The 12,631-nt window shown below is 69.3% G+C and overlaps 3 protein-coding genes across 3 annotated transcripts in view; all 3 read left to right on the top strand.

Moving 5' to 3' along the window:
• Positions 1–2,486: 2,486 nt before the first annotated feature.
• On the top strand, positions 2,487–5,016 carry EMIHUDRAFT_219277 (hypothetical protein; the record flags this gene model as incomplete). The annotated part of the gene is made up of 2 exons (XM_005758766.1): positions 2,487–2,921; positions 4,435–5,016. 2 exons carry the CDS (start codon positions 2,487–2,489, stop codon positions 5,014–5,016), a joined length of 1,017 nt encoding a protein of 338 aa, XP_005758823.1.
• A 627-nt stretch (positions 5,017–5,643) lies between these two features.
• On the top strand, positions 5,644–7,932 carry EMIHUDRAFT_106891 (hypothetical protein; the record flags this gene model as incomplete). The annotated part of the gene is made up of 2 exons (XM_005758765.1): positions 5,644–7,002; positions 7,825–7,932. The coding sequence occupies 2 exons, from the start codon at positions 5,644–5,646 to the stop codon at positions 7,930–7,932; spliced, it is 1,467 nt and encodes a 488-aa protein (XP_005758822.1).
• A 3,616-nt stretch (positions 7,933–11,548) lies between these two features.
• Positions 11,549–12,631, top strand: part of EMIHUDRAFT_219274 (hypothetical protein) — a gene marked incomplete at both ends in the record, with an annotated part of 5,618 nt that continues 4,535 nt past the window's right edge. Inside the window, 2 exons of the mRNA XM_005758764.1 lie at positions 11,549–11,668; positions 12,191–12,567. Coding sequence (XP_005758821.1) covers positions 11,549–11,668; positions 12,191–12,567 — 497 coding nt within the window. The remainder of the gene's footprint in view (positions 11,669–12,190; positions 12,568–12,631) is intronic.

The raw sequence follows: 12,631 nt of genomic DNA, 5'->3' as shown, positions 1-12,631 counted from the left end.
CTCGCCGCACAGAACGGGCACGTGCAGATTGTCGAGCTCCTCCTGAAGCGTGGCGCAAACATCAACCTGCAGAACAGTGGCGGCGTCACTGCGCTCAGCGCTGCCGCCTACTGCGGCCGCGAGCGAATGGTGGAGATGCTGCTGCAGCACGGAGCAGAGATCGGGATGGCGCTGGCAGTTTCAGCCCAGGGCGGACAAGAGCGGGTGGTCGACCTGCTGCTGCGGCGTGGCGCAGAGATCGACCTGCAGGACCGCTACGGCTGCTACTCGCTGGTGCACGCCGCCTACTTCAACCGCCCCGCCGTCGTGCTGCGCTTGCTGCGGGCGGGCGCAGACATGGCGTTGCGCGATGCGGACGGCAAGACGGCGCTGCAGTGGGCCAAGGAGAAGGGCCACTCCGAGTGCGTCGAGGCATTCAGGACGTATCTCGGGGCGGTGGCTGCGAGCCGGCGCAACGCACCGTCGGCCGAGGCTGGCGGCGCAGGCGCGGCGGAGGGTGCGAGTGCCGCGGCCTCTGCTTCGAGCGGCGAGGGTGGCAAGGAGGCCGAGCCGAGCAGTGGGGCAGTGCCAAAGGAGGTCGTGCAAGCGGCTCGGCGAGACGAGGAGGCGGCGGTGCTGGCGTGGCTCGAGGACGGCGGGCGGATCGACGCGACGTTCGAGTACGTCTTTTCGGACAGCACTGTGAGCAGCATGACGCTGCTGATGCTCGCAATGACTTGCGGCCACGAGGAGTTGGCCGAGGCGCTGCTGCAGCGCGGTGCGGATGTCTCGTTGCAGTCTAGCGATGGCGGCACCGCGCTGAGTCTTGCCGCCGCGTATGGCTTCGAGAAGCTGGTCGAGTTGGCGTTGCGGCACGGCGCGGCGATCGACCGGCGAAGCGGCAGCTCCAGTAACACCGCGCTGATACTTGCCGCCGCGTATGGCCACGACAAAGTAGTCGACACGCTCATCAGGCACGGCGCGGCGATCGACCAGCAGAACAGCATCGGCGACACAGCGCTGATTCTCGCCGCTTTCCACGACCACCCCGCCGCCCTCCTCCGCTTGCTGCGGGCGGGCGCAGATATGACGCTGTGCAATGCAGATGGCAAGACCGCGCTGCTGTTTGCCAAGCACAAGGGCCACACTGAGTGCGTGCGCGCCCTCGAGGAGCATGCGGCGGCGGAGAAGGCGGCGGAGAAGGCGGCGGCGGAGGCGGCGTGGGCCGCGGGAGCGGCGGAGAGGGCGGCGCAGAGGGCGGCGGAGGAGAAGGAGGCGGCGCGGCACGCCGAGGAGCTGCTGGCGGAGGTCGAGGCGGAGAAGCGCGCCAAGGGCAAGAAGGGCAAGAAGAAGAAGAAGAAGGGCGGCGGGGCGGGCGGGGCGGGGCCGTCGCAGGAGCCCGAGGAGGGTGCCGAGGCGCTGTCGGAGGCAGACGCAGCCGAGGCGGCGAAGAAGGCCGAGGAGGCGAGGCTTCTCCTGCTTCTCGAGACGCTCACCGAGGAGAGGATGCGGCTCGGCATCACGGCGGAGAGCCAGGCAGCAGCGTCGGCAGAGGTGGCCGAGGCGGCGCGCTTGGACGCTGAGGCGGACGAGGCGGAGGAGGAGGCCGAGGAGGAGGAGGAGGCCGAGGCGGCGGCCGAGGCGGCGGAGGCGGAGGCCGAGGCTGCGCAGGCGGAGTCCAGGGCGGCGCAGGCGGAGGCCAGGGCGGCGATGGAGGAGGTCGTGGCGGCGATGGAGGAGGCCAAGGCGGCGCTGGAGGAGGCCAAGGTGAAGCTGAGTGGAGCCGACTCGGCCGTTGAGGGGGACGAGACGGCGCTCGAGGAGGCGAGGGCCGCCACAAAGATGAGGCGTGCTGCTGCAGTCGCTGCGAGGGCCAGGGCAACCACCGCCAGGATGGCATCGCAGGCGGCCCAGCGCTCATAGCGCGAGTTGCTCAGAAGAAGCGCGTGGCCACCATCCTGCGGACTGTCTAGCTGGGTGGAGCTTGGGAGCTTTCGTCGATGACGCGCTCGCCGGAGGTCATCATGGTTGCACTGAGATGTCATGTTTGGGTGTTGTCGTTGTTCGCTTGAGCCGGGGAGGTCTGAGCGGGGTCGGGGGCTGGGGGCGGGGAGGGGGACCGGGGGGGTGCTCGAATAGCTTGCCGTCGGGGAGAGTGCGCGTCCGCGCGGGGCAGGGAACGTGGGGGACACCTGCGGACAGCATGGCTCTGCTGATGCGCAGGTGCGGACACCTCTCTGGCATGGCTCCGAATCAGGAGAGAGGGAGAGAAAGAAAAGGGAGCGCAAAAACGATATGTATCAGGAAGGTGAGTGCAGAAGATTTGGGGGGGGCGGGCGGGGGGGGGGGACGAGCAGCAAGGCGCAGGAGCATTGAGGGCATGATTGTTTATCTAGCTGATTGAGGGGGACGGAAGGCGGCCAAATCGAGCGGCCTAGCGGCGACGCGTGGGGGCTGCTCCGGCCGGGCGGGCGGGCGCGCCTGCTGAGGCGTGAGGTGGCAGGTGCATGCGCGACTACGTGGTAGTAGAGAGCAGGGCTGCGGGCTCACGTGGCGCACGCGCCGCCGCACGCGCCGAGAAGGCGGCGGAGAGGCAGAAGGCGGAGCGCCGCGCCAAGGGCAAGGCATTCTGCCACCGCGCCGCGGTCAACGGGGTGGAGAGCGGGGTCCCGGAAGGAGACCGGGTAGCGTTCGAGTGGAAGATGGACGAGGGGGAGCTCTTTCACGAATGCCTCGAAATCAGCCCGGACGCCCGTTCAGGCCAGGCAGGCTGCAGCCCAAACGCAAACCCCCAGGATGTCGCTCCTCTTCTCTCTCCGCTTCTTTTCTACAGAAACGGAGACTCGATAGTGAGGGGAAAGAACCAGAAAACGGGAAAGCAAAACAACTCCCCCGAGCGGCGGTTTTTCTTCTTTCGGGGCCATTTTGTAATCATTTTCAATGTATGTAGCTCTTACGTACATTCCCAGAGGAGGACTGCTGACACGTTTGGCGATGAGAAGCGATCCGATTTTAGCGTCCCATCTCGGGTCCGATCGGGCCGGATAGGGCCACGTTTTTCTTCTTTCTGGCGGCCATGCTCCCAACCCAGCTCGCCGACCTGGCTCGGGGCGACCTTGCCTCGCTGCGCGCCTTCCTCTCCGGGCAGGGGACGAGTGGCACGTCGCTCGCTGCCCAGCTCGACGCGCGGCACGACACCGAGAAGCAGGACACGCTGCTCACCTGGGCCGCTCGTCACGGGCAGGCCGAGGCGGTGCGGCTGCTGCTCGAAGCCGGCGCGAGCGTCGGGGCGACGAATGGCGGCGGCGGCTCTGCGCTGTACATCGCGTGCCAGGAGGGCCACCTCGAGTGCGCCCGGCTGCTACTCAAGGCCAGCGCAGCGGTCAACCAAGCCGAGGAGAATGGCGCCGCGCCGCTGCACATGGCGTGCTGGAAGGGCCACCTCGAGTGCGCCCAGCTGCTCGTCGAGGCTGGCGCGGCGGTCGGCCAAGCCAAGCAGGATGGCGCCACGCCGCTGCTCGCCGCGTGCCTAAAGGGCCACCCCGGAATCGTCCGGCTGCTCGTCGAGGCTGGCGCGGCGGTCGGCCAAGCCAAGCAGGATGGCGCCACGCCGCTGTACGCTGCGTGCCAGGAGGGCCACGCTGACACCGCCCGGCTGCTGCTCGAGGCGGGCGCGGCGATCAACCAAGCCAAGGATGACGGTACCACGCCACTGTTCATGGCATGTCAAAATGGCCACCTCGAGTGCGCCCGGCTGCTGCGCGACGCCGGCGCTTCGCTCAACCAGGCCACGGAGGATGGCTACACGCCGCTGCTCATAGCGTGCATCCAGGGCCACCTCGACACCGCCCGGCTGCTCCTCGAGGCTGGCGCGGCGGTCGGCCAAGCCTCGGAGGACGGCTCCACGCCGCTGTACATGGCGTGCCAAGAGGGCCACGCTGACACCGCCCGGCTGCTGCTCGAGGCTGGCGCGGCGCCCAACCAAGCCAAGGATGACGGTACCACGCCGCTGTTCATGGCGTGCCATAACGGCCACCTCGAGTGCGCCCGGCTGTTGCGCGACGCTGGCGCGGCGTTCAACCAAGCTGCTGACGGAGGCTTCTCGCCGCTGTACATCGCGTGCCAGCAGGGCCACCTCGACGTCGCCCGGCTGCTCCTCGAGGCCAGCGCGGCGGTCGACCAGGCCAATGAGAATGGCGCCACGCCGCTGTTCGCCGCGTGCCACAATGGCCGCCTCGAGGTCGCCAAGCTCCTCTCCTCCTACGGCGCCTCCCGCGCCGCTACGCCCTTCGGCACGCCCGAGGAGGCCGCAAACCGCGAAGGCCACGCCGACCTCGCCGCCTGGCTGGTCGCCAGCCGCGGCTGGACGCCGCTCCAGCATCTCGAGGCGTGCCCGAGACTAGCGGCCGAAGGCGTGAGCGCGCTGTCCTCACGCCCATTGTCCCTCTTCCGCAGGCGCTCACCGTCGACCGGGCGCGGGCGCTGCTGCGCGGCGGCGCGGACTCTTCAGCCGGCGACCCTTCTGCCCTCGAGCGGGCGCGCGTCCTCTGCGCGTGGAACGAGTCGGATCCGACTGCTGCGGCCGTCGGCTCCACAGTCGAGATCCGCTCTCTCGTCTCGCGGCCCTCGATGAACGGCAAGGTCGGCGTCGTCGTCTCCGCGAGCGCTTCGACGGCCCGCTTCGGCGTGCGCGTGGCGGGCGAGGCCAAGGCACTCGCACTGAGGCGCGCTATGGTCCCTCCCCCACTCGCCGGATCCTCTCTTTGGACACGCCCCACGCCTCTGCCCTTCCCCAGGCCGGCCAACCTGGAGCCAGCGGCGGTGGAGGTGGGCAGGCTCATCCTCAAGGCGGCGGAGTGGTCGCCGCAGTCGCACGAGCTCTTCCCGGAGGCGGCTCGCAAGCGGGCGGTCGAGGTGATGCGGCTGGGCTACCTGATCGCGTGGGACGAGGAGCGCTTCGAGGGCCGCGAGGGTGCGGCTCCGGAGCTGGCGGACATCTGGCGCGGCTTTGTGCTGCCAACGGTGGTGGCGCGATGAAAGTGCAAAAAAAGGGCCGTGCTTTTTTTGAGAGGTGTAGGTCTGTGTGTCGCTCCAGCGTGCCTGCCTCCATATGCCGCGTCTTGGTGTCCAGCCGAGGCACCAAAGCGCAAAGGTGAAAAGACCACGACGCGGATGATCATGACCTGGCTGACCCTGCCATATGCGACGTCGGCGCTCGAGAGGGTCTTTTCTCGCAGCTGCGAGACATGCTTTCTCGGAGCGGGGCATCCAAAACAACAGGGCGGAAGGGAGGGGTGACCATACGCGCAGCGCAGGAGGGGTGCCCCTAAGGGGGCACAAAGGTAGCTCAAAGGGGAGTGAACAAGACGCCGCACAGGCGACGTGCACGCTCGCCGCCTGCGCTCGCCGCGTCGCTCTCTCCCTCCCCTTCTTTGCTTGAACTGGGGAATAAAGAGAGCTTCTGCGAGCCGCGCTCGGCCCCTGTCGGGCGCGATGGCCGCGGCAGTACCGCCGATTGATCTGCACTGCGTTCACGCGGGGCCCGACGCCCCCGTCCAGGGCCCCGCTGCCCACCCGCTGGTGGTGGCTACTGCCGTCCTCCGCTGGGGGCCGGTTGCGGCTGCGCCGAGCGGAGCAGCGCGCGTGCAGCTTCCGCACCACGCGATGCTGCGCGTCTTTGGCCGGCGGCTGCGCCTCGCGGCGCCCCCCGCCGGTACTCCCGCCCCGATGGTCTGCCCGCTGGACCTCGCTCTCACCGGAACCGCGTGGGCTCGCTTCCTGAACGAGCTGCTCACGTGCGGGCTCCTCGACGCGGCCCCCTTCTCCTCTTCGGCTGCACTACAGCTGGCGATCGACCGCCTCGATGTGTCGCCAGCGGCGCTGGAGGTGAAAGAGCCCGACCTCCTCCCGGTGGGGGGCCTCGCCGCCGCGGCCGCGCTGGCGGGGGATGCTGCTCATGCGCAGCGCGGGGCGCCTCGCCGAGCCAGCGCCGCGGCGTCTGCGGCGAGGCCGGCGGCGGCTGCGCGCGCGGCCCTCGCGCCATGCCTCGCCCCGCTGGCTTGCACCCCGCTCTCCACCCTGGAGGTCGAGGGGGACGCGCCGTGGACCGTGATCGCCTACCTCTCCGGCATGCTCGGCCCCTGCCTTGGGCAGGCAGAGCGCGATCGCGCGGGGTCGCAGGTGCAGCTCGGCGCCCACCTCCTCGCCAGCGGCTGCATCTCCGCGTACGGCCTCCCCCCGAGTGCTAACCCGCAACTACTGGCGAGCTATTTTAAGGACTACGTGCTCGCGCTGGAGGGCGCGCTGCCCCCTTCGCTCTGCGCCCCCAACGTTGCGGGGCCGCAGTGGCTGGAGGAGGCGCGCGATGCGGCGACCTACTTGCGCGACGACGCTGGCCGCCGCAGCGTCGAGGATAAGCGCCTCTACCTGCTCGCCCCCGGCGCCCCGCTACTGTTCTCAGTCCTTGGCGACGTCCGGCGGGGGGGGGAAGCGCGCGACCTCGTGTTCGACCTCGCTACCGCGCTCCTGCCGGACGCGCGCATGAGTGCGCCCACCACGCCGCTTGCCACCGCCGTGCGGCGCGTGGAGGCCTCGCTTGCCCCGAGGCGGGCTGTCTTGGCCGCTGCCTCTGCCAACGGCGCGTCCCCGCAGTCCGTGGTGGCCGCGCTGGTCGAACATGCCGCCTCGCTGCGCTCACCGAGTGCGGTGGCTGCAACAGACACGGCCCCTTCTCGCTCGGGCGCCTACGGAGGTGACGGGGGAGGCGGGCTGGCTTTTGGCAGCCTGGACGCGGAGTTCTCCAGCGCCCCGTTCGTGGACTTCGAGCGCACCATCCTCAGCTCGCCGTGCCACACGCCGGACGAGCGCGCCGGCATCTTCGACCTCGCGCTGGCTGGCACTTTGCGATCCACTTTGCGCATCCTCGTGAACGCCCCTTCGGCCGCCGCCCTCTCGCGGCGTCGCCCCTGCCTGGGCAAGCTCGCCGAGCTGCGCCCGTTCCTGCCAGAGTACCTCGCCTCGGCGGTCCTACGCCTCTATACTACAGTAGCCACTGCCACCGTGATCGTCCACGACGCGATCTTTGGAACCTCGACGCGCGCTCGGCGGCGGCGTGGCGGCTTGCGTTGCGCTCCGCCGCCGTGGCGGCGGTACGCTGTTGGGCCTGATAGTCCTCCCTCTCGCAGCCGGTGGGGCGCGCTCGCCTCCACCCCTCGGCGGCGCGCGCTGCCGGCCGAGCCGCGGCGCGGCTCGCCGCCGCGACGTGCTCGGCGGCGGCGTGGCAGCTCTGTGTTGCGCCCTGCCGCCGTGGCGGCGGTGCACCCCGTCGCTGTCCTGGCGCACATATCTGCTGGGCCCGGCAGCGCCTCTCGCCGCCGGTGAAGCGCGCTCGCCTTTCCTTTGGCGACACGCGCGCCGGCCGAGCCGCGGCGCCTGTGGCTGCCACGACGCGATCAGCAGCGGCGTGGCGGCTCGCGTTGTGCTCCGCCGCCGTTGCGGCTGTGCGCCCTGTCGCTGTCCCAGCGCCTGTTTTGGTGGGCCCGACAGCGCCACTCGCCGTCTGCGGGGCGCGCTCGCCTCTCCCCTTCGGCGACGCGCGCTGCCGGCTGGGCCGCGGCGCGATCTTGTGCCAGTGCGCGTTCGACGGCGGCGGCGTGGCGGCTTGCGTTGCACTCCGCCCACCTGTTGGGCCTGACAGTCCTCCCTCCCGCAGCCGGTGAGGGCAAGGCGGACGCGCAAGGGGGAGAGCAAGGGCGAGGGCGGTCCGAAGCCGAAGAAGCGCAAGGTGACTGCGTCGGGAGTATGAATCATGTTATCCATTGATAACACACGATTGTTCTTTCGCAGGTGACTGCGTCGCGATCCGCGGGCGGTGCACCGCGCCCTCCGCCGGGCGTCTGGTCGTCTCGCACCGGTAAGCGTTTGGGATGGCGTGTTGCTTTTGCGCTCTTGTAGAGTAATGAGTACGTTCTAGCCTAGACCGGACGCGGAACCATCCACATCATCACTGGCTCGCGGCAGTAAGGACACTCTTGCATCAGCTCAGAGCATGGCCCGCAAGCACACAAGTGCCCGCACGGAACCGCAGCATGCGACTTGACTCTCGCGAAACACACGATGCACGTGGTCTCTCCCCCCATCGTGGACTCGGGGGCAGCCGGCCGTCCTGTGTCGAGGCCGGCGTCGGCTAGTGAGATGGCAGCAAGCGGCTCGGTGACTGGCAGATGCTGCTCCGCCGCCTCTCCCGCCTCTGGCTCGATCAAGCGCTCGATGGCGCCGACCCGCTCCTCGAGGCTGCCCTCGGTCGCCGTGCCGAGGCTCGCCTCCAGCCGCTCGACACGCCGCGGCAAGTCCCCCCCGCCGCCAGTCGGCTCGCTGCTCACCGCCGCCTCGCACCGCGACACCCGACGCGCCAGTGCCTCCTCCTCCGCATCTATCTCTGACCGGCGCAACGCCTCTGCCAGCTCCGCATCCTCGCGCAGCGCCGCCCGCTCTGCCGCACCCGCTAGCTCTGCCGCCTCGCGCTCCGCCCGCCTCGCCGACTCCTGCTCAGCAGCCAGCTGCGCCGCCCTCTCCTCCTGTGCGCGAACCTCTGCCGCAGCCTTCGCCCTCCGCTCCTCCTCGAGCGCGAAAGCAGACGGCGCCTTCTTGGCCTTATTCTTCTTCGCCTTGGCCTCCTTCTTGGCCGCCGTTGCCTCCGCCGCCTTTGCGCGCCGCCTCGCCTTATCTTCCTCCGCCCTCCTGTCAGCAGCCTCCTTCTCGCGCCGCGCCGCCTCTGCCTGAGCGGCTTTGCGCGCCGCCGCTGCCGCCCGCTGCTCCTCTCGCTGCGCCTCCTCAGCCGCTCGCCTCTCCGCCTCCCTCGCCCGCAGTGTCTCCTCTGCTGCCGCGCGCTCAGCAGTCAGCTTCGCCGTCGCCTCCGCCGCAATGGCTCGCCTCTGCTCCTCCAGCGCCGCCGCATCCGCCGCCCGGCGCGCCTCGTCCGCCGCTCGCTCTGCTTCGCGCTGTCGTGCCGCCTGTTCGCGCTCTCGCGCCGCCGCCGCCGCCTCCCGCTCGCGCTTCTCGCGCCGCCCCTTGGCCTCGAGCGCCTTCTCCGCCGCCTTCTCGGCCGCCTCCGCCTCCCTCAGCGCCGCTGCGTGCTCTGTGAGAGCGCGCACGCACCCGGCGTGGTCCGTTTCAGGAGCACTGGCGGCGTCGGCAGTAGCTAGCACCTTGGCCGCCCCCTCCTTGGCGATCTGCAGCGCGGACCTGCCGTCTGCAGAGCGAGCCTTTGCATCCGCGCCAGCACGAAGCAGGCGGAGCACGACGGCGGGGTGGCCGCTGTAGGCGGGGCCCATCAGCGCGGTGTAGCCTTTGCTGTCCTGCAGGTTGACCTCAGCGCCGTGCTGCATCAGCATGTCGACCACCCGCTCGTGGCCTTTGGTGGCGGCGAGCATCAGGGCGGTGTTGCCGATGCTGCTCTGCAGGTTGGTCTCAGCACCGTGCCGTATCAGCAGGTCGACCACCCGCTCGTGGCCGTGGTTGGCGGCGGCCATCAGCGCGGTGGCGCCGCCGCTGTCCTGCAGGTTGACCTCAGCGCCGCGCCGCAGCAGCAGCTCGACCACCCGCTCGTGGCCGTTGTGGGCGGCGCATATCAGCGCGGTGTCGCCGTTGCTGTTCCGCTGGTTGATCCCCGCCCCGTGCCGCAGCATCAACTCGACCACCCGCTTGTGGCCATGCTGGGCGGCGCTCATCAGCGCGGTGCCGCCGTCGCTCCTCTGCAGGCTGATCTCAGCGCCGTGCCGCATCAGCAGCTCGACCAGCCGCTCGTGACCGTTGATGGCGGCGTGCATCAGCGCGGTGATGCCGATGCTGTCCTGCAGGTTGACCTCCGCGCCGTGCTGCTGCAGCAGCTCGACCACCCGCTCGTGGCCTCTGTCGGCGGCGCCCATCAGCGCAGTGCTGCCGTTGCTACTCTGCAGGTTGACCTCTGCGCCGTGCTGCAGCAGCAGTTCGACCACCCGCTTGTGGCCTTCCTGGGCGGCGTGCATCAGCGCGGTGCCGCCGAGGCTGTCCTGCAGGTTGACCTCAGCGCCGCGCCGTATCAGCAGCTCGACCACCCGCTCGTGGCCGTAGTAGGCGGCGTTCATCAGCGCGATTTCGCCGTTGCTGTCCTGCAGGCTGACCTCAGCGCCGTGACGCAGCAGCAACTCGACCACCCGCTCGTGGCCATTGCGGGCGGCGCCCATCAACAGCGTGAGGCCGCTCACGCCGTCTCTCTCGTACGTCGCGTCGGCCCGCCCGCCGCCCTCGAGCCACGCCAGCACTGCCACCTCCTCGCCACGCTCCGCCGCCAGCACGGCCGCATCGGAGCAGCTCAGGGATCCTGCGCCGCTGCCAAGCTCGCGTGCCCCAGACGGGCAGCTGCCAACGCGAGTACTCACCATGTTGCTCACCATGTATATACATGTTTGGGTTCCGGCTCTTTGGGGGTAGGGCGACCTGTTGCGAGAGTAGCACCGGCGTCGAGCCTCGTAGGCAGCCGGGGTCTCGAATCAGGGTCGGACAAAAGGTATAAGGTGCAACAAGCGCGCGTGCTGCCAAGCGCGCGTGCACCCACCATCGCTGGGTTCCGGCTCTTTGGGGGGTAGGATACGGTGCCGATGACTCCAAGGCGGTATCGCTGGGTTCGGCTCTCTGGGAGGTAGGATCATCAGATGACTCAAAGGCGGCGCGACACACACCACACAGAACAATGCGCTGCTCCACGACTACAGGGTGTGTCGTAAGACCGGCTTGGGGAAGACCCCTCCCCCCCCAGCCGAACGCAAGCCATCTATCTAGACCGGACGCGGAACCACCACATCATCACTGGCTCGCGGCAGTAAGGACACTCTTGCATCAGCTCAGAGCATGGCCCGCAAGCACACAAGTGCCCGCACGGAACCGCAGCATGCGACTTGACTCTCGCGAAACACACGATACACGTGGTCTCGCCCCCCATCGTGGACTCGGGGGCGCCGGCCGTCCTGTGTCGAGGCCGGCGTCGGCTAGTGAGATGGCAGCAAGCGGCTCGGTGACTGGCAGATGCTGCTCCGCCGCCTCGTCCCGCCTCTGGCTCGATCAAGCGCTCGATGGCGCCGACCCGCTCCTCGAGGCTGCCCTCGGTCGCCGTGCCGAGGCTCGCCTCCAGCCGCTCGACACGCCGCGGCAAGTCCCCCCCGCCGCCAGTCGGCTCGCTGCTCACCGCCGCCTCGCACCGCGACACCCGACGCGTCGGAACACGGCTCAGAGATCCTGCGCCGCTGCCAAGCTCGCGTGCCCCAGACGGGCAGCTGCCAACCATGTGACGCGCATTGCGTCAGAAGCGTGCACGCGCTGGAAGGACACCTTCCTACTGGCCGTACGATCAGGTCGTCACTGAATGCTTGATACCAACGAAGGCCGCGAGCTGTGCAGGTGATCAATTGTGCAGCATGGCACGGTCAGCAGCGCCGAAAGGATGTCGCAAGGCGTGATAGCATGGCCGCAAGTACGCCGAATTCCCATGCCATGAAAACAAGTGAAAATGGCGCAAAAAAGAAAAAAATCGCGCATGGGACCCATCTTCCCCCACGCGGCGGATGTCTGTGTGTGCGGGGCCGCTGAAATATACCACACCCTGGGGTTCTTCGAGGTTGCGCTCTCCAACGCGCCCTACTCGGACTCGGACAAGGTGCGCGCAGCGGCCCAGCGGCTACCCCCCGCCGTTCGGTCGCTGTGTCGAACCTGTGTGCCGTGCGAAAGAAAGAAAGAAAACAGGCAACCCAACGGAGGCCGTGCGAGCCGGACGTGTTCGCCGTGCTATTGCTATCCTGCCCTATGGGAGGCAGAGGGATGGGGGGAGGGGGGGCGGAGGGCAGGTGGGGTGAGCCTGGAGAGGACCAATCCTCGCTACCCAACGCGGCCAAAGGATATCCACCTCGAGAACCTCGAGGAGAGGACCTTTTAGGTCCTCCATGGGGGCCGGGAAGTCAAACCCACACATCCCGCCGGACGACGAAGTACTACGAGGTGGATCTCCGAGAGGGTGAAGGTCCCAGCGGCCTTGCCGCGCAGGATGCGCCGCCCGGGGCCGATCCTAGGCTTCTTCTTACTCGCGGCCGCCGCGCGCGCCGCTCGGGTGCTCTCTCACGATCACCCCGCGTTTGTCGCCGTCGACCGCGGGGAAGTCGAGAGCCTGCGCGAGTGGCTCGAGGCACGTGGCTGTGCCAACCTGGGGCGCAACGCGAGCGGCTCCCCGATCTCCGTGCTCCGCGGCTGGGTCGGCGGCTTCCCGGGCGCCAGGGGCGGCCAGCAGCCCGCGTGCATCCCGACGGGCGACGCCGCGGCGGGGCTGGCGTTCAAGGTGCGGGAGGGTGTCTCACCGCTGCTCGTGTACGCGGCCAACTCTGTGGACTGGTACCCTTCGCAAGGGCTGTCCAACGACACCGGCGCGCAGATCGCGAGCCTCCTCCTCGCCCACGGCGCCGACCCAAACGAGATTGGACCCGCAAACAACACGGCGATCGCCGAGGCGTCGGCGCGCGGAGACGTCGGGTTCGTCGAGCTGCTGCTGCGGCACGGCGCCGACCCGTGGCTCGGGAGGATCAGGGCGCTGCTCATGGCCGCCGGCGGCGGCGCCTCGCTCTGCCCCCCC

Source organism: Emiliania huxleyi, assembly GCF_000372725.1.
Source record: "Emiliania huxleyi CCMP1516 unplaced genomic scaffold EMIHUscaffold_84, whole genome shotgun sequence".
NCBI lineage: Eukaryota > Haptophyta > Isochrysidales > Noelaerhabdaceae > Emiliania > Emiliania huxleyi.
Note: the sequence above shows the minus strand (reverse complement) of the source record. Positions and strands in the feature narration are given on the sequence as shown.